At 38.1% G+C, this 22,149-nt stretch overlaps 2 protein-coding genes and 1 pseudogene across 2 annotated transcripts; 1 reads left to right on the top strand and 2 right to left on the bottom strand.

Annotated features, from left to right (window-relative positions):
- Positions 1-1,441: 1,441 nt before the first annotated feature.
- LOC143616014 (uncharacterized protein At1g65710-like) lies at positions 1,442-3,128 on the bottom strand. Its single transcript, XM_077088983.1, has 2 exons — positions 3,084-3,128; positions 1,442-2,529 (listed from the first exon to the last, which is right to left on the bottom strand). Exons 1-2 carry the CDS (start codon positions 3,126-3,128, stop codon positions 1,492-1,494), a joined length of 1,083 nt encoding a protein of 360 aa, XP_076945098.1. The 3' UTR covers positions 1,442-1,491.
- A 193-nt stretch (positions 3,129-3,321) lies between these two features.
- On the bottom strand, positions 3,322-5,124 carry LOC143616012 (putative metal-nicotianamine transporter YSL7 pseudogene; annotated as a pseudogene).
- A 12,250-nt stretch (positions 5,125-17,374) lies between these two features.
- On the top strand, positions 17,375-18,223 carry LOC143616015 (uncharacterized). Its single transcript, XM_077088984.1, has 2 exons — positions 17,375-17,642; positions 17,763-18,223. Exons 1-2 carry the CDS (start codon positions 17,375-17,377, stop codon positions 18,221-18,223), a joined length of 729 nt encoding a protein of 242 aa, XP_076945099.1.
- The last annotated feature ends 3,926 nt before the right edge of the window (positions 18,224-22,149 follow it).

Genomic DNA, 22,149 nt, shown 5'->3' on the forward strand with positions numbered 1-22,149 from the left:
TACATTGCACCCGGGCGTATTCCGCTTAAAACTGGGGTGTTACAATCCCGGCCATGATAAACCAAAATTTAATATATAAAAACCTCAAAGTTATGCCTAACTCAATCCAAACCCAACACAACTCTTGGACACTCAAACCTAACCCAACAAAGATATTTACACGAGAACCCACCATTTTGTGTAACATGTGTAATTCCACTACTCCGCTACCGCAATGTCGAAATGCTCCAAATTGTGGTAATTTCGGCCATCTCATCAACTTCTGCCACGAAATTTTGCATACCCAACACCACACATGTATTCCCACGACCTATTACCCGATCATATACTCGTACTTCGAGTTTGCTACCATTGTGATGATCCGAGCACACCGTCATGCTCAAAAAGGCCTAACTTGTTTTGCATTTATACGATTAATGTTGTCCTTTATAGAAAACAATGCTAGATTTGACCAAAAAACTAAGTTCCGGATCTTATTATGGCAGCTTTACCGGGCAGGTTAGTAACAAAGTGATACACTTATCTCTAATTAGTCTGAGGGGATGTTAGCTAGCCAGATTTCATTAATAGGCTACCTTTGAAATGGTCAGAGGTAGAGTCTGCTTTGTTGCACTTCTTAATGACTCATGGAGCCTCTTAATGGTTAAGTTACAAAGATATGCTGAATCAAAGGCTCTTTAATCAGTCAAACCTCTTATTGATTTAACACTAGATTACCAAACAGCCCCTTAACCTCACAACTTAAGCTTTGTAGATCAACTAATCTAATTGTGTTAAACGTTACTTGGATTTCTGCTGTTATTACCTATATTAGCTCCTATGAAAACAACCTTTGTCCATGAAATTCGCAATATTTGACTAGGTGTTTATATACATTTCACATGTCTTGTATGACAACTAGAGAAACCTTGTAGACCCATGTCAGCACTATCATAAATTTATAATGCTGGCAATGGAGATATGTGTAAAATTAGCCTAAAACTTTGTTCAAAGGGGATTTCAAAATAGCATTTTTCGGTTGCATACTACGCTTTCTTGGATCTAAAAAGTGACTGCTTGAGTTGAGTCAGCCGGCTTACATGTTGCGCAAGTTAAAATGGCATGAGGCGTGCCTATTGGGACGGCCTCTTGTACACAGGTAGATTTTGTGTATTATTAGGTTATACATATAGCCGTTTTTTTAAGTTTTACATACATAGAATTTAATTATACATTAAATCATATGCAGAGGTTATTTGTATCTAAATTACCTTGTGCCTCTTGGCAGGACAACATGAAAAGTGAAAACTAAAAAGGTGTTGAATAAAAATCCCAGCAGTCAAGTATGTGTGTATACTTGAATGTAAATGTGATCACAACTATCAGCAAGATCAAGCAAGCTCTCTAAATAACAACAAAGGGATCAATTATCATGAATTATCATCACATAAATAATGTGCCACTTTTACAAACACATAATACAAATGTACCATGATGCTTTCTCAATACAATTCAAGTCATACCAGAGCTCTCTTTCTTCATGGCTGTGTTCCTCCATCTTTCATCCGAACACAAAGAGCTCGTATTGGAATTCATGTCAGCCACCGCCTCCATAATCAAGCACGCCTTGCTTACGCACTCCGGCAGATCAAAAGCTGGCTGCGTTGTGACAGTGTTCTTATGAAAGTTTTGAATATCCTCAAGCAACAAACTTGCATATGAAGGCGGACTCAGACTAGGACTAGGTTCAAAAACTGGCACCGGGTTCATGTCTAGGTCCCGAGATAGCCTCCGTGTTCGTTTAGTATCGCGCGGTCGTGCAGATCTACCAGCATTGTTATCAATCTCCACCAGTGACTTGCGCCTATGAGCCGCCTCTCGGCTGCTGCTGCTTTCCTGGTCTTGACTTATGTCGTCAGCGAAAACCCTAATTCGAGCCGGAGACACATTTCGCTTAACATGAATTCGCTTTACCGGACCGACAGGCGCTGGTTGTTGGACAGCTACATTGCTACTCTTATCAGTGGGCGGGACCGAAACCATTTTAGCGGGGCGATTGACAGCGGGATTAAGAGTAAAAGGCGATTGGGATCTTCTACTGGGGGATATGCTTATTCTTCTTTCCTTACTGCTGGATCTTCTAGAAGGAGATATGCTTATTCTCCTTTCTTTACTGTTAGAGTTAGACCTTCTACCCGACGAAACCCTAAATTCCTGCCGATGGTGGTCATCCTGTGCGTCATCATCCACGTCAGCATTTGTATTGCAGTCTGAATTGGGACGAGAACGCCGTCTTCTGTAGCTAGGGTTTTGAGTTCCGGCAGAACTGTTCCGGCTGAGCGTGTGGCATTGTACGAGGATTGAATCGACATCTTCCTTAGTGAAACTGGGGGTTCGGAGTCTAGGGAGGTTTTTGTCGCTGTCTTGGTCGGAGTGTCGGTCAATGTCGTGGCTGACTCGGTATTTGATGACGAATAACTCCTTTTTGAAGTCATTGGTGGGTGGTCGTCGGAGGATTGGGGCACCGGTGGGATAGCGGTGGCTTTCTTGCTGAAACAAGAACCCATAGAAGAGATAGAGGGGTTAGCTTTGTTTTGAAATTTTGAATTTCTACGGGGGAACTGGAAAACAACGATGCAATGCACTGTTTTTATAATATTAATATATATATATATGTGCAGCAACATTTTAAGGAAAGTTATATATAAAGTAATTTCTTTGGTGTTTTCTATAAAGAAATTTTGATAAAAACAAAAATTATTTCTTCTCTACCCCTTTATATCTTTTACTTTACTTTGTTCATGCTAAGTATTTTAACATAAAAAGTGAAAACGCATCTATACAAAGAATATTCAATCATTTAGAGGTTTAAATCATGTTTGGTATTAAATATAACTTTGTAGTTTATTGTTATAAATCAAACCACTTATACTACCTAAGTGACGAAGCTTAGACGAAAAGGTAGGTGCGACTGATGCGGATTCAATACATATAAAACAATTTTTCATAAGTATGGGTGTCAGGCTCAGAATTTTCAAATTAAAGCGGGCAAGTTTACACTATGTGTAATTTTTTTCAGACAAAAACATGAAAAAAAAAAAAACCAGAAACGGGGGTGGGAACCCGAGCCTAACGGAAGCTCCGTTCATGCTTACTATTTTAGCTCATATATAGAACACTTTTAGAAGATTTAAACATAGCATGTAACAATGTGTTTAAAAAAGGATAAACTTGAATGATATTGATCGTGTATTGTTTACATTATACACCAATACAAAGAAATGAAACCGACTAACAAGCATTTTGATATCTATATGAATTTCACACCTTTTCATTTTCCTACTTGACGGCTATTACACAATATTACCTACAAATGGATCAATGTGTTGCGAGCCATTTATCAACTTTAGCATTAGTCGATCTCGACAGAAACTTCATGCAAATCGGAGGATTAACACCCGCCAAAGCCAATATCGAGCTCGGTAACGTCCAAATCCCATCCCCGCAAATCAAACCCGAAGCAACCGCAGGCCCGAACGCAGCCGCTTTCGCCTTATTAACCTTGGACCATATAAACAGTATCAAACTCCCAACACACATATCAATCGCAAAATACCCTCAATCGCCATTGCCATTGGAATCGGAATAAACCGAGCCCGACTCTTCCCTAACAAATCCCTAACCCCGTTAACCGCCATCGCAAACGCAAAGAAGATATAACAAAGTGTCAGGCATTTTCGAGGCAATGTCGAGAACCCTTCGACACCCAAAATCGCCATGTTTCGGTAAATTTGCGCGTACGGTGCGGGGTACTCGGACCCGGGGGTCCCGAGGTCGTCAAATGCGTTGTAAAACAACCAGAACACGCACGGGGAGATAATGCAGCCCATCGCAGTCCCGATCACTTGGCTCACGAACATGGACCTGGGTGAAGCTAAAGTCATGTAACCGGTTTTGAAGTCCTGGGATAGGTCGGATGCGGTCGAGACAATATTCATCATGACCCCACATGCGGCTAGCCCGGCTAGCACGCCCCCGTTTGACCCGCCAGCCCATGCTCCAATAACGAAGATCGCTAGCTTCCCGTAGGTTGATGCTAAGGACCAGTCGGTTAGCCCGCATCCGTAAGCGTTGCAGAAGGCTAAAGCAGGGGCAAATACGTAAATAGCGGCAATGTAGTACCATTTGAGTTGGTGGAAGATGTGTGGGAGAGTGACAACGGAGGCGATGGCGATGGTTAAGTAGCCCGTGATTGCGATCCACGTGGGGATTTGGTCTTTGAGAAAGAGACGGGTGCGTTTTTGGTCGTCGTAGGAGAGGGAAGGAAGATCAGGGGATGAGTTGCCAGTGATCGGGTCCGCTTTGGTTTTGTCTTGAGTGAATTGGTGGTATAAGCCGAATAAAGTGTGACCGAGGACTTTGATAAAGTTGTAGAGCCCGTCACCTAATATCATGGCTATGCCGATAAATACCTGCAAGTCATATATAGTTCAATGTAAATTTACTGCGTGAACTTAACATGAAATCCACGAGTTTAGATTTAGTCTAAATGTGTGTGGGTCGAATTAATATTTGTGTCTAGTTTAGATTTGGTCTTGTGTCGGGTTAAGACCAAATATTAATTTCTTTGGCTAAAATGTTTCTAATTTTGACTAGATCAAACCCAAATGCACACCAAAATTAAGATCACCAACTGAACTGAAAAGGCTTAATCAGGTCGGCTACTCCAGATACTCGAGCCAACCAGAATCTTGCTCAACCCTAACCCGAACACATTCATCTGAAAATGCTTATTTATAGGTTTAAAAAAATGTGTTTTTATATGTCATGATTCAAACTAATTAGGAATTGGTTGCAAAAGATTAAAAAAGGAATCAAGATAAGATTTTGTGCCATATTAATACTTCTAAATGTAATTATTTTATACACATTTGTATTTTTTTTTTTTACTGTAAATTTGTAAGTTAAAAGTGTTACACTGCATAACATAACAATTTTCTAGGTTGAAAAGGTTGTTTAACACATTTTGGGTTGGTGTTGGGTTCGACCGTTAACTTGCAAACAAGACGGTTTTATTATCTCTGGTTAAAACCTAGATGAAGAATTAGAAACAAGAATATATGACTTTACCCTGTAACCTTGCAAGCCATGCAAGCCATGAAAACAAGAATATCTCTGGTTAAAAAAATTTTATATTGTTTCAAATTTTTAATTTTTTAATAAGTATTAATTTTTATAGTTAAGTGATTTAAATGAAAAATAATTTGATTACTAAATTGTGAGTTTTTTCTTTTCAACTAAACTTAAATGAAATAATTATAAAACTTAGTTATTATTTAGCATAACTTCTTTTTCCACAATCCTCGGCTTTTCTCCTACTTCATGTTAAACTTTTAAAAAAACTATAAATAGTAATCACGTTTTTATATGTTTTCTATTCAACTTATTTTTAAATTTAACATTTATTCAAAAATTCACGATAAATTTTGATTGTTGAAATAAAAATTGAATGGCTTTAGCAAAATAACAATGAAACTTAAAGATTCAACAATTTATGAAACATCAGTTTTAACTTTTGTAAGCATTATGAAATTCATTTAATTTCTTGTGTTTTTAATGAGGTTTTAATTTCTTGTGTTTTAGACTTTTAGGTACCAAACTATAATTTCCAAATAAATGAAAATATGTTGCCGTTGAAAAATAAATAAACAATTACAGATACCACAGTCACATAATTATTGATGCCTTTTGTTATTATTGGTTGGACAAGATTTGAGATCTATAATATTCACAGCAAACTCGTGAACAGCAGTAGCTAAATAACTAAGCACGGTTAAAATCTCTTGGTAAAAAAGTAAATAAAAAGAAAAACACAAGTTACTTACCAGAGAAGGCGACGACGCACGTCTGAATAACCGTATTCTCCTGTCTGGTAAACGGCTGCTTCAACAGAGAAACTTAGTCCAAGTTTTGACGAAGAAGAACCCCAGCAGACCGGCGGAGACGTTCAACGACGGAATGATTCCGGTTGTAAGGTTAAGCTTCATGACAATGAACGTGAACAGAATCCCCAGAATAAAGCTCACGACGAATGCACGGAGAGTAAGCTGGTGGAACCTTCTTGCTCTCGAATATTCGCTCCACGGAGTCGTAGTCAGTTGTTTTCCCTCCGCTTCCGTTCTGCAGATCATCTTCTTGTTGTTCAATGGTTCGATCCATGAGTCTGCAAGTGAATGGGATTGGTTTGGGGGTAATTTAAGGGCAGGAAGGAGTGTGTCGTTGTCTTGACCTGGATGTCATAAATTTAATAAAATGGTTGAGGGTTCGGGTGGAATTGGAAATGGAATTGGAATTGGAATTGGAATTGGAATTGGAATGGAATCTGGATACAATGATTCAATGGGAGTAGGAACGTGATGGGTCGTAATGTGTGAATCCGTTGAATGTGGAGGAGATATTTGTGTTTTATTGGGGAAAACTACTAATTATTATTATTATTATTATTATTATTATTATTTCTAATTTGGATAGGGCCATAGGGGCTAGTGGAGGTTTGAGTTATGCTTGGGTAATGTTTTTAAAACTCGACTAGAAAGAGAGATTTAGCCGGTTACCAGTTTATCATTCAGACCGATATGTTGGTAATTAACCGAGCTAGACTTATTAAGTATCGGCCTGATAATTTTATTATGGTGTATAGGGTTAGATATAAATGTATGTCGGTTATAGGGTAGTTGGCAATAAGTTTTGTGGTTGGACATAAATGTCAAGTAATAGGACATAAATAAACGTAATTTGTAAGTTTGCTAACTAGTATGTATGTGCATCTTCCAAGTTATGGTTAGTGGTTAGATATCACCAAAGTTAGTGTACTCAGTTTTAAGTTGTATTTTCTGGTTATAATAAAAGACAGTTATTGTTTGTTAATTATCATTTATCAATCTTGAACTAGTATCAGTGCTTTGTTCAAGAAATACGGTAATTAATGAATCACTCAACAAAGAATGAGAGAAACCGAGTTGTTGTTGCTTCAGTTGAACGAGTTAGAGTTGATCTATCTACTATTGTAATCTCTGATAGAATAACTAAAGTAGAGTGAGCCAGCAGACTTTACCTAATGAGTCAGAGATTGTTCCAATGAGCTTGCAGACTTTGCCTAGTGAGCCAGATATTGTTATAGCGAGCTAGCAGAGTGAACCAGCAGGCTTTGCCTAGTGAGCCAGATATTGTTCTAGCGAGCCAACAGAAAATGCCTAGTAAGCCGGCAGAGTGAGTCAGAGATTGTTCAAACAAGTTGGGTTTGATCAGTCATGGTGACTCAACTACACCACTACCGCCAAAGGGAAAAAAGAACGGTCCTTCATTCGTTTAATGTCCCATGTTAACTTCAACGAACTATATTGTGTTGGCCATGAAGATGAAAATATGCATAAGAGATCACAAAGTTTGGGACACCACCAACCCGGGTGTCATCAATCCAGATAAAAACAACGGGGCTACGGCCTTGTTAATTCAATACGCACACGAAACTATGATTATGTAGACTAAAGATTAAGAAAATGCTAAAAGTATGTGGTATTTGATTAAAACCCGACACTTAGGTGCCAAACGGGTTAGGGAAGCACATCTCCAAACCTTGTGAATGGATTTGACAATATAAAGATGAACGAGTTTAGATTACATAGATAAGTTTGCGGGCAAGGTTTCAAGCATTGCCTCGAAATCCCTCGCTCTCGGCATAGTTATAGATGAAGCGACGTTGGTAAAGAAGTTTCTTGAAAGTCACCCGAGATCAAAGTTTATTCAGATAGTTGCTTCGCTTGAGCAAGTGTTGGATCTCAATAACACGAGATTTGAAGATGTTGTAGGCCGACTCCGAGACTATGAGGAGCGAATCCGAGAAGAAGAAATACAAGGGGCTAACCAAGGTAAATTTTATTCGGTAAATATGATTCATCAAGCCATAGAAGTTTTGAATCTAATAGGGGACGAGCATAAGGAGGTTGATGTCGCGATCGAGGCCGATTTAACGGCCAAGACCGAACCCCTAGTACCGATTGACTCGGGGAAAAGAAAGGTGAAAAAAGACTAGTATAAAAATATTCTATGGTACAAATGTGATAAGTTAGGTCACTTTGCATCTGGTTTCTGAGACCGAGTTCATGAGAGTCAAGAAGCAAACAAAACCGAAGTCATTGAAAATATTGATGATGCAACATATATGCATCAGGTTGTGTTCTTAAATGAACAAACCTAATACCGAAGAAATACAAGACCGTGTCGGTTGAGGATGATGTATGGTATTTGGATAAGGGGACGAGTAATCATATGACGGGAAGATGGTCATATTTTTTTGGAACTAAATGAAAATATAACTAGGAGGGTTAAGTTCAGATATGAGTCGTACGTTCAAATTAAGGGAAATGGTCGATTATTTTCCAAGGAAAATCGGGTGAACCAGATTTGCTAACTGAGATTTATTACATTTCGGAGTTAAAAAATAAAATAATAAGTCTCGGTCAAGTAAAGGAGTCCGAATGCGACGTTCGGGTGAAACACGATCTTTTGACCATGCACGATGAAAAAGGAGGTTGGTCATGAAGGTCATGAGATCCACAAATCGGCTCTATAAAATATAAATGAAAATTGGAGTTCATGTATGTTTGCACTCAACAATCGAAGATGATGCATGGCGTTGACATGCAAGACTCGCCCACATGAATTTCAAGTTAATGAAATCAATGTTTAAAAAGGATCTAGTACGAGGTTTACCACATGTTAAACACGAAAATTAATTGTGTGAATCATGTTTGATGGGTAAACAAATGTGGCGTTTGTTTCCAGGCGTTGCCTCGTTTAGAGCAACCCGACCCTTGGATTTGGTTCATGGTGGTTTATGCGGTCCAATATCCCCATACGCTATCTCCGGTAATAAGTATGTCTTTGTTAATATAGATGATAATATATGTGGATGTTTTTATTGAAAGAAAAAAAGTGAAGCTTTTGAAAGTTTTAAGAGGTTTAAAGCCCTAATCGAGATGGAGGCGGGTTTACCAATGAAAACTTTCCGAACCGATAGGGGAGGAGAATTCACTACACATGATTTTAATCGATTCTACGATGAAATTGGAATTATTCGGCATTTAACTACCTCATACACGCCACTACAAAATGGCTTGGTAGAAAGACAAAAACGAACTTTATAAGTATGGTGCGGAGTATGCTAAAGGAAGTGCGGGGTACCAAATTATATGTGGGGAGAAGTGGTCCAACACTCGACATTCTTAATTAAGCGGGTCCCAACTCGGGCGTTGGCTGATCAAATTCTGCATGAATGCTTCAAGAAAAAAAAAACGATTATTGAACATGTTCGAGTATTTGAGTGCATGGCGTATGCTAAGGTTGATAGTGTGCATTTAAAGAAACTTGATGACGGTTCGAGACAACCTGTTTATCTTGAGTCGGGTACATGTTCAAAATAATACCGTCTTTTCAATTCGAACACCCGGTAAATTGTTGTTAGCCGGGATGTGGTGTTTAAAGAGAATAAAGGATTAAATTAGGTAAAGAAAATTAAGACGAATGACTACGAGCCACGTATGTTTACAATAGTTTGAGTGGCCCGATTGGCAAGGAACTTGTCAAATCGAACCCACTATTAAAAACACGTCCAGAAGTGACCCGGGTAGCCCAAACTCCGAACATGCATCATCAGTTCAACCCAAGTCTAGTTGTTCAGTTGAACCGAGTCATAACAGGCCTCATTCTTCAGCCCACTGCAAGTTCAGTCGACGATTGATGGGTCACAGATCCATTCGGGTGAAAACGAGGCCCAGACGTGTCTAAGGCGCTTAACCCGAGACTTGGTTTACCAAGAAGATTGAAAGAAGAATATGTACTACATTTTAACTCCGACTATGAGCAATTACTTCTAATAATAAGTGGCGAACTGAGCAGTTATTATGAGGCTAAGTTAAACCAAGAATGGGATGTGCTATGAATACCAAGATCAATTCGACAAACAAGAATGAAACGTGGAAGTTAGTCGAACTTCCAAAGTGTGCTAAATGTATTGGGTTGAAATTCAAAACTAAACAAAATGCGAATGGAATGATAAAAAAGGACAAAGCTTGGTTGGTTGCAAAGAGTTACGTGCAACATCCTGGGATTGATTTTGATGATGTTTCTTCTCTGGTAGCCCGAATTGAGACCATTCGGCCACTAATCTCATTAGCCACATCTAATGGGTGGGAAATCTACCATCTTGAAGTAAAAAACGGCCTTTCTACATGGTGAACTGAAAGAAGTTGTGTTCATTTCACAACCCGAATGATACGATAAAAGGGGCAAGGAGGCAAAAGTGTGCAAGTTGTCAAAGGCCAGCTTGTACTGGTAAGACAAGCTCTAAGACAAGCTCCCCAAGCTTGGAACTCAAAGCTCGATAACATCATATGAGACATGAAGTTTCAAAAATGTTCTAAGGAAAAATCGGTTTACCAAAAGACGAGTGGGAAACATTTTTTTATCGTGGCCTCGTATGTGGATGATTTGTTTGCAACAATACAAGCTCAAGCATAATTCTGATTTCAAGCACAGTATGGCAACCAAGTTTGAGTTGTCGGATATCGGGAAGTTAACCTACTATCTTGGAATCGAAGTATTCCAAAGAGAAGATAGGATCGTACTTACACAAGAAGGATACGCCAAATGAATTTTGAAAGAGACCATATACTGTAATCTGTCTCAAATCCCGATGGATCATGATGTGAAATATTCAAAGCCTGAGAATGAAACCAAACTCGACGCAACCGAGTATCGTAAGGTGGTGGGTTGCTTACACCTTACGGTATCGGTTACACACCCGACCCGATATGGAGTACTTTGTGGGTGTTGCTATCAATACATGCAAAGCCCTTGTGAATCTCATGGTATGGCAAACGAAATCTATTGAGATATTTGAAGCAAACGGCGAGTTACGAGATCAAGTATGGAAAGAACGAGCCCAAACAACTTGTCAGGTACAATGATAATAGTCATAATATATACTAGGATAACGTAGAAGTACCACAAAACACGTGTTTTATTACAAGCAATCTCCAATTACATGGTGCTCACAAAAGAAAGCGACAATTTCACTCTCATTTGCGAAGCCAAGTATGTCAATGGCTTCGAGAGTTGTTGACCGAGTTGACCGGATAAGCGTTGTGGAAAGTTGTATTGAAGGTTGACAACATGTCCGCAATACCCTTGTGAAAAAAAAACCCCGGTTTTTCATAATCGAACAAAGCGCATAAAGTCCTGTTTTCATTTTATCCAAGATTGCTACAACTACGACGAGGTTGATGTTGAGCACATTGACTAGAAAGAGCAGTAGATCGATATTTTCACCAAAGCACTTGCAAGAATCAAGTTCATTGAGACGCGTGAGTTACTTGAAGTTGAAGACCTCCCAAAATCCGACTCAAAAATTAAGGGGTGAATTTTGTAGCTAACCAAGACGGGCCTATTGGCCCCAACCCTAAGTATCTTATTATGGTGTATGGGATTACGGGGCTATAGCCTATAGGGTAGTTGGCCATAAGTTTGGTGGTTGGACATAAATGTCAAGTAACTAGACATAAAGGAATGTAATTGGTATATATGCATCTACCAATTTAAGGTTAGATATCACCAAAGTTTGTGTAATCAGTTTTTACTTATATTTTTAGGTTATAATTAAAGGCGGTTATTCATATATTGTTTGTTAATTATCGTTTATCAATCTTGAAAATAACCAACTAGTTTTGAATCAGGAGCAGACAAATATGTTTAACCGACTAGCTCTATGCCCGGTATCTGATCCAACGCCCTGTCGAGTTAGGAGTGAAAACAATGTGTTTATGTTACGAGTGTAAACGAGCAGCTAGGTTGAGCTCCAGTTCGAAGTTAAGACATCCAACTCAGCTCCGTTCATTTACTTTATCCTTCATATTGGTATTTTTAAATACTGGATGAGATGTAATGATGTTTTTGTTAAATTTTAAAGATAAAGCGAGAGGCATTAGATGGAATGTGAGTGCTTCATTATGTGTGACCCAAGTGGTTTATGTGTTTTAATCCATAATGCATCATTTGTGAAGTCGATTCTTTAAGCCATACTCATTTGGCAATAGGTTGGGGGTGCCTAAATTATGTAAAAAGAAACGCATCTAAGTCAAATTTGGCAACTATGGAATATAATTCATACTCTAGTAATTTTTGTAGTTAACAATTCTATCATACGTCACATATTCGTGCATCAAAAAAAAGGAGGAGGTTATTTGTGTATACATCGTCACATATTGTAAATGCACTCCTTGGTTGATGACAACATAACTACGAGTATGCAATATATATGCTAAATACTATTATTCATATTATCATATCTTATATTCCCCAACCACAAGAAAGGATTTACAAAAGATCAACCAATCGAGCAAGTTAATCAAGAAACTAGACATAGCATCATGCTCGACGCCACAGGTGAACCATGCATCTACGGTCCAATGGGGACACAAATACGTGACCAAGTGCTAAACAAAACAATATACGATCCACAATCAATGGGACAATCGGCTTGTTGGTCAACCGTAGTGTGCTTGGGAATTTAATCATCAACAAAGTCAAGTCCGAGAATGATAAAATATCAAGTTTTGAGATACAAGAGTTATGGAGATTTTTATAATCAACAAAGTCAAGATTTAAGAGTAATACAAAATCAAAAGATGAATTACATTATAACAGTATCAATCAATAAATGTGAAGTGGTAAATCTTACTCCTATAATAAATTAAAATAACGAAAATTATGTGTCAAACCCATATTAAATTCTAATTTAATTTTCTCTCCTGATCTTCCGTAGATGCATGGTTCATTAGTATCAGCGAGCATGATGCTATTGTCAAGTTTCTTAATTAACTTGCTCGATTGGTTGATCTTTTGTACATCCTTTCTTGTTCCATTCCCTCTAAAACATCTAAATTTCATTCCATCCATGCCCCATGTTTTTTTTCATTACATTCCCTCTTTCACCCTACATCACCTCCACCACCCTTCCACCACCTTCAACACCCACCACCAACCACCACCATCGCCGCCACCAACCGCCACCATTGTCGTCCGCCGCCATTACCACCACCACCACTGTCACTAACCATCGCCATCAGTGCCAGCCACCCACCACCATCAACCGTCGTCTCCACCCCTGACCACCACCACCCGTCGCCCGCTATCCACCACCGCCACGGCCACCACCGCCTGCCATCTCCACCATTAACGCCACCACCCTCCCCAGCCACCACCACCCACCTCCAACCACCTTATCTCCCGTCGCCCGCCACCATCACCGCCCACCAATGCCACGAACGTCACCTACCTCCCACCACCACCGCCAATCACTACCATTTTAATTTTATTTTTTCTTTTTTTTCCAACCTACAAAACAACGTAAAGTAATCATTCATTTCATTCCCATATGATAACCAAACATCTCATTGGAATGGTAATAACTCATTATATTCCTTTGTCCATTCCATTACCACGTTTATTCTATTCCGTTGCTCATTCCATTACCTCATACCAAACAGACCTTTAGGGTATGTTTGGTATGGGGTAATGAAATGAATAAGGGAATGAAATTGACGTGGTAATGGAATGGACAAAAGAATGAAATGGATCATTACATTCCATTGTCATGTTTGTTTATCATGTAGGAATGAAATGATTCTTCACTTTATTATTATTATTATTATTATTATTATTAGTAAATATTATTCTCGTTAATAATAATATTATTATTTACTACTAATAATAAACTGATAATATTTATAATTATTATTATTTACTAATAATAATAATATAATACGAATATTCATAATAATTAGTTTTTAAAAGCCGCGCGTTACAACGAGATTATTTAATTGAATAAAAATAATCGTAAAACGTTAAATGACGCATGCACGCTATGAAATTTTAACTAACCGAATTTAAATATAATAATAATTCTAATATAATAGTTACATTATAATATATAAATCAATAATGATAATAGTAATAATAATATACTATAATAATATTGAAAATATGACAATAATTATAATATAATAATAATAACAATTATTTATTTATTTATTATTATTATTATGGGTCATTTCATTCCTTGAATGAATGAAAAAAAAAACACCCTTTTTAAAGGAATGAAAATCCTATAATTGGAAGGAGTTTCATTCCTTAAGGAATAGCTCATTCAATTACCACATGACAACCAAACATGTTATTCACTCCATTAAAATAATTCATTCAATTACATCCTTTATTATTTCATACCAAACACTACCCTAATCTCTAATCTCATTCATCCTAGTTATTCATGGGTCATGAGCCAAAATCATTTTGACCACTGGGTTATAAAATAGTCAATTTTCCCTCGTAATTTCTAATTTTCCATCTCATTCATTTTAGGTATCCATGGGCCATGGGTTAAAACATTTTGGCAATTGGGTTATATTATAAAATAGTCAATTTTCCTTCTTAATCTTCTAATCTCTTTTCTCATTCAACCTATCTATCACGGGTCATAGGTTGAAACCATTTTGTCATTTGGGTTATAAAACAATCAGGAAATTAAAAGAAAAATATTGATTAAAGATCAAACAAGTAGAAATATGAAAGTTAAACAAGTTTATAATTGTCAATAACTATATTTTTTTAGAGTTGGTTTGTTCCTTCGATGCCCAGGTTTTCCCAATGAACAATATATGTTGTATTATCCAGAGTAATTAGCAGACATGGCCTAAATTGTTAATATCTGATGATGATGAAAATACTTGTGATAAAATAACAAATGTTATATATATAGAGATTTTCTCAAATTTATAAATTTGAGATTCTAAACTTCTTATTGTTTGTACTATATATTCATTTCTTTTTTACTATTAATTTTATTATCTTATTTCAAATGGCAGATCTTATTTATTTTTATAATTTTACAAATATCGTGTAATACACGAGTTGAAAAGATAGTGATAATAATATAAGAACATAACATTTTTATAAGTTTAAACTAAGATTACAAAATCAAATTGCTAAACAAGGTATGTAGATGAAATCTTATGAAAAAATCACAAAATTTATTTAAAACTTTTAACATGTTTATAAAATTAAAATATTTACAAATCGAAAATAAGGCTTTTGAATATTTTTATAAACCAAGTTAAAGTTTTCATAACGTAGTCGCACCTAAAGACTTCAATTTAATGAGGGTCTTGGGTTCAAGTCTCACTTGCGACAAAAAAGAAAATAAGAGGTTTAAGTTGGGCCAGGGGGTTTCTCACAAATAAGTGGGCTTTCTCTTGATAGTGAGATAAAAATGATCGGGTGAGTTAATGATCTGCTAATGATGCAAATTGACTTTTCAAAATAAATAAATAAATCTTGGTGGAAGGAATATTTTTAGGGTCTGTTTGTTATGAGGTAATGGAATGGACGAAGTAATGGAATGAACGTGGTAATGGAATGGACAAAGGAATGGAATGCGCTATTACCATTCCAATGAGATGTTTGGTTACCACATGGGAATGAAATTAATGATGACTTTGTGTTGTTTAGGTAGGAGAAAAAAAGAAAAATAAAATTAAAATGGTAATGAGTGGCAGTGGGAGGTACGTGGCAGTCGTGACGTTGGTGGGCGGTGATGCTAGTTGGTGGTGGCGGATGGTGGTGGGTGACGGGAGATAATGGTAGTTGGAGGTGGGTGGTGGTGGTGGTTTGGGGGTGGGTGGTGGCGGGTAACGGTGGAGGTGGCAGGTGGTGGTGGGCGACGGTGGTGGGCAGCGGTGACGATGGGTAGTGGGTGGCGGGTGGTGTTGGTGAGGGGCGGGGGCGACAGTTGATGGTGGCGGCGGGCGGGTGGCGATGGTGGACGCTTGGCACTGATGGCGATGGTGGCGGTAACGACGGTGGTGGAAGGCAATGGTGGTGGTTGATGGCGGCGGCGATGGTGGTTGGTAGTGGTGGTGGTGGTGGGTGTTGATGGTGGTGGAAGGGCAGTGAAGGTGATGTAGAGTGAAAGAGGGAATGGAATGAAATAAAAAACAAGGGGTATGGATGGAATGAAATTGTGGTGTTTTAGAGGGAATGGAATGGACTAGGTAATGAGTTATTCCATTCCTTTGGTCAACCAAACACACTTTTCTCCATTCCCTTACAATGGATCATTCCATTCCGCCCTCCATTCCTACGTACCAAACGCTACCTTATAGTAGAAGTGAATCAAATCAAAATTAAGTCTAGAAGAGATGGCCATGTTGTAGGAATTGGTTTTTGTTTGTAGCGTAATGACAATACCATGTATATTATATAACTATTATGATGATATGATATGTTTATTATTAGTATGGTCGAATATAAGGATGGTGGGAGTGGGTTTACCATCATTCCTCTTCAGTCCCAATTCATCTAAAGTGGTGTTAATGATCAGGATGGTTTTAATTCTTTCTTCCATCTTGAGATATTTTCCCGCGTCATTCAATTTCTTCTTTGATCTTTAGGGTGAATGGAGTGTTATCCTGCACGGGATGATTTTACCTCGGGCCCAAGGCGACACCAAGCCTACCTTATGAGGCTACGAGCACTCTGTCCCTGCTAATTGTACAAAGGATAGTCTTACACGTATTGCCATAAATTATTACAATAAATGACACATTTCTGTTTTGCCCAAATTCAAGATTATATTCATTTCTGTTATGGGCTTATTGGTGCTTCTCGTTATCTAATTCAGTGAATTTATTTTGGCTTCTGGAACTGGCCCATGTCTTTGTTTGAGTCCAATAGTATGTCAGTATGTTTGTTTTTCTTAGTTATCTATTTTCAGTTATGAATTTGTACGAGTCTTTATGTTGACCTAGTTTGTAGGAGAACATGGAGATTAGTGGTAGAAGTTGTGAGTTAGTGGAGTATGTTATCTTTTGTATTGCTATTTAATAACTTTGATGTTGAATTAATGAAGCACCAGAAATTATGAGTCTATTGTATGATACCTCTTTACAAGTGGTATCAGAGCGCAAACACTGGGAGAGAGAGATAGAGAGAGAGCATAGTGAAAGACAAGAGAATCCGCCTCCATGGCTGAAGAGAAGACAATTTTTCAAGCCCCAACGGTTCCAAAATTTGATGGTGACTATGACCATTGGAGCATGGTGATGGAAATGTTGCTGAGATCAAAAGAGTACTAGACGGTGATTGAACCGGGTTTGAGGAACCTGAAGAAGGAGAACAAATCAATGCGGCGCAACGCACACAACTAGAGGCGATGAGATTGAAAGATTTGAAGGCTAAGAATTACTTGTTTCAATCAATTGACAAGCAAATTCTAAAGACAATGACTAAAAAGGAGACCGCAAAACAGATTTGGGATGCCATGAAAGGTAAATATCAAGGGAGCGCTAGGGTTAAACGGGCTCAACTGCAGAGACTACGTAAGGTGTTCGAGACACTCGAGATGAGGGAAGGAGAAGGTGTTACCGAATACCTTGGTTGTGTGATGACCACAGCCAACGAAATGAAGAATTTTGGGGAAGATATGACGGATGTGAAGATAGTGGAAAATGTATTGAGGTCCCTCACTGAAAGCTATAACTTTGTTGTTTGTTCAATAGAAGAATCAAGGGACATTGACAATCTTTCCTTAGACAAACTGCAAAGCTCCCTCCTCGTCCATGAATAAAAACTGTCACAAAAAACTCCCGATGATCAAGTGCAAAAAACAGATCTTGATTCATTCGGTGGACGTGGACGTGGACGTGGAAGTGGACGAAGGAGGAACTACTTCAACAGAGGATGGGGACGTGGCCGTGGTAGATCAAGACCCGAGTATGATAAGACATCGGTGGAGTGTTATCGTTGCCATCAGTTAGGACACTTCGCCTACGAATGTACTAAAGATGAGAAAGTAGTCAATTATGCCGAGTTTGACGAAGGAGAAGACTTATTATTAATGACCAATGTTGTTGTACGTGAAGAGCAGAGATCCAGAATTTGGTTTCTCGACTCGGCGTGCTCCAATCATATGACTGGAGCCCGTGAATGGTTTGTGAGGCTGGATGAGAACTTCTCTCACACCATGAAGTTAGGAAATGACCAACGTCTTAATGTGAAGGGAATTGGTGATGTAAAGTTGGAAGTTTATGGAATTACCCAAGTTATCACTAAGGTATACTATGTTCCATAGCTCACTTCAAGTCTTATCAGCCTTGGTCAACTACAAGAGAAGGATGTTACTGTGGTCATAAAACGAGGTGAATGCAAACTCTACCATCCTCAAAAGGGTACGATTATCACTTCAAAAATTACGAAAAATAGAATGTTAAGCAACCTTAAAGCTAGATGTGGAGAGATGTTTCAGAACAGAAAAGGAGAATCTAGAGCAACTTTGGCACAGGAGGTTAGGCCATGTGAATAACAAGAGTTTAAGGATGATGCAATTCAATCATATGGTAGACGGAATGCCCTCGATCTCCGAATCAAGCAAAGTTTGTGAAGTATGTAGCCTGGGAAAACAGAAAAGAGAAGATATACCAAAGAAAAGCTCGTGGAGGGCCTCTCAAAGACTTGAACTTATTCACATTGTTCTGTGTGGACCCATTCATCCAATCTATCCAAGTGGGAAAAGGTATGTTATGGTTCTTATAGATGATTTTTCAAGAAAGGGTTAGGTGTACTTCCTTGAAAAGAAAAATGAAAGTTTGGAACATTTTAATAAATTCAAGCTAATGGTTGAAAATGAAACTGAGCAAAAGATAAAATGTTTGAGGAGTGACCGTGGGGGAGAATTCACCTCGAAACAATTTCATGATTTTTGTGAATCTCATGGGATAAAAAGGCCTCACATCCGCATACACACCCCAACAAAATGGGGGTGGCAGAACGTCGTGACCGAACCTTAATGGATATGGTTAGGTGTTTGTTAATTGAGAAGAGTATGGCTAGCTATCTTTGGACTGAGGCCACTTGTTGGGCATGCCACATCTTAAATAGATGTGCTACTACTTCTCTTATTAACATTGTCCCTGAAGAGAGGTGGTCAGGGAGAAAACCCAATGTTAATTACTTGAAAATTTTTGGGTGTATTGGTTATGTGAAAATTCCCTCTCAATTGAGGACCAAGTTGGATAATAAGAGCGTAAAGTGTGTTTTCTTGGGAATTAGTAAAGAATCAAAAGCTTTTCGTATGTATGATCCAAAAGACAAGAAAATCATAGTGAGCAAGGATGTTATTTTCGAAGAAAGTGAAAGCTGGAATTGGGGGGTTGAAGTGACTGGTCAACATGACTTTATTGTCCATGATGGTGATGGGTCAGATGACAAAGAAAGTGTGCATGAAGAGGTACAAAGTAATGGGACTGATCATACTTTACACAATAGTCCCATCTCTCAAAATAATAATATAAATGGCAACACAAATGAAGAAACTGAAGAAGTTGGCTGGGATATAGCCCAACCGAATACTCCACAACCCTCTGATTATCAAAATAACACTATAATCCAAGGTGAAATGGCAGAAACTTCAAGAAGAAATACCAAAGCGCCTGGGTGGATGAATGATTGCGTGAGTGGGGAAGGAATGTTCGAAGATGAAGTGGACCTTGACATGTTCAGTTCACTCGAAGACCCCTCTGAGTTCGAAGAAGCTGTGAAAGAAAGAAAATGGGTGGCTGCCATGGAAACTGAAATGAAATCTATAATGAAAAATGAAACGTGGGAGCTGGTGGATCCTCCCAAAGGAGTGAAGGCTATCGGGGTAAAGCGGGTATACAAAACCAAGTTAAATGAGAAAGGTGAGGTGGATAAACACAAAGCTAGGTTAGTTGTGAAGGGATATTCTTAAAAGAAAGGTGTTGATTACGACGAAATCTATGCTCCGGTGGCTCGTTGGGATACTGTAAGAAGTATCTTAGCATTGACAGCACAGAAAAGTTAGGTCATCTATCCGTTAGATGTTAAGTGTGCCTTCCTAACTGGTGAATTGAAGGAAACCGTTTACTATCACACCCCAACCTAAGGCGGAAATGCTGGGGTGTGATCCGATTGCTCACAGCTCGAAGATACTATCATAATATAAAAGTGACAATATCTAATTAATTATTTTAATTCAAACACACACACACATTTACAAACATTACAAAACAACTTAAATAAATGTATACAATCATTTAAAATCAAGTTTGTCTTCAATATAACCATAAGGTCTTTCTAAGTCTCCATCCTTCAACTTCAAGCAACCTGCATATGCGTAGAAAATGGAGTTTTGTCAACAAACATGTTGAGTGAGTTTATCACCAAGTTTTGACACCAAAAATAATGTTAATATAATAAATAAGCAAACGTAATAAATGCGGTAATGAAATCAAACCATGAGCAACTAAGTTGTCGATTTAAACCATTGCCAAGCGAATCGGGCGCCGTTAAATCAACTATGAGCTAATAAATAGAGTAAGACCGTTGCCAAGCGAATCGGGCGGTGGTCAATAGAATGAGAACCCAATACATGGGGATATGCGGGACCTCTTCGAGCACAAATGCGCACATAAACAAGTAAGCACATAACAAGTAGATTTGATTAATCACACACAATTACACGTTTGCTATTTTTATATATATATGTATAGAAATGTATATATATAGTATGATATACGCATATGTCCCCAAAACGTTTTAGAAAACTGAGTAAAATAGGGGAATGATAAAACTCACCTTAGATTAAAGGCAAGTGAATATAATTAAGAATAAACGAGTCAACGGATAAGTGAGTCGTCCAATACGCATCAAACGATATGAAACTAGAAATAAAAACGAACTTAATGTCGCTAGAATCAATCCAAACGGATGAGTAGAATTCTAGTTATGTTGAATTAAACGTTTAAGCGAGCTGGTACTGACCAGAATCCGAACAGCGAGTGGAAAGTCGGGTTTTGTTCAGTAGCCTTAAATTTCGTTTTGAGAATAAAAGTCTTCTTGACTGAACGTTGAATATGACCAGAAGTATGAGAAAACGTAAAGTCAAACTTGTTGACTGTTTTACCATTTATTGGGTTTTAAAGCAATTGACCAGTCAACGCCCTTCAATCGCCGAAATTGATTGAAGGTTATTGACTAGGGAATATGTATGAACGATTTTACAGTTTACAACTTACCCGAAAAGTGATCGAACAAAGAGATATATCAAGTCAACGGTCCTTAGACTTGCAAAGTCAACCGTTTTAAGAACGGTTCTTCAACAAAACACCAAAAACCGAGAGGATTCGAGCTGGGCAGAAGGTAGGACGGCTGGAGGAGGTGGATTAGGGTTAGATTAAAGTTTACAGCAGGGAATTAAGATGTGTTTATATAGGAATAGCAAGAACGAACTATATTTGGACATATAACTCGTTTAGGCAAGTAAATATGGTTTTAATAAGAGAATCAACGAAATAATCAGTAAGATTTGATCTTGGACAAGGGAAAACGAATTAGGAATGATATTATCCTTACTTGATCCTTACTCCTCTCAAACGTGCCTAAAATAAACGATTTCATGCCATAAACGAACTAGGAAACGAAATCAAGTTAACGAACTGTGCAGGTTATCCAAGGCGGCGCGCGGCAGTTAGGGGGAGGCCCACAGTGCGGTGCTCCGGTGAAACAAGGTCAAATTTCAATTTTGGCAATAATGGTCCCTAAACTATAATAAGATGCCATTTCTTGATTATTTTTAAGGTTAATTCAAATCATAAACAACTTAGAAAAGGTAAGGGTATAAAATGAAAATACTAAATTTTAAATACTTTTAAATACCTAATATAATTAATATTAAAAATCCAAATAAGTTCTCGGGTTGGGTTATGCGTTAACAATTACGGTTTGAAAAATCCGAAATGTTACATTTACATACAACAGCCATAGGGTTTTGTGAAGAAAGGGGAAGAACAAAAGGTGTACAAACTGAAAAGAGCTCTATATGGTTTGAAACAAGCGCCTCGGGCTTGGTTCAATCGCATCGAAAGTTATTTTTTGAAGACTGGATTCGTTAAAAGTCCTTATGACCACACACTTTTCATCAAGAAGATGGAAAAAGGGGTAGTGATCGTTAGTCTATACGTTGATGACTTGATTTATACG

This window comes from Bidens hawaiensis, unplaced genomic scaffold (genome assembly GCF_021521415.1).
Source record: "Bidens hawaiensis isolate Kalapana, Puna unplaced genomic scaffold, B.hawaiensis_p1.1 tig00045260_1, whole genome shotgun sequence".
In the NCBI taxonomy this organism is placed as follows: Eukaryota; Viridiplantae; Streptophyta; class Magnoliopsida; order Asterales; family Asteraceae; genus Bidens; species Bidens hawaiensis.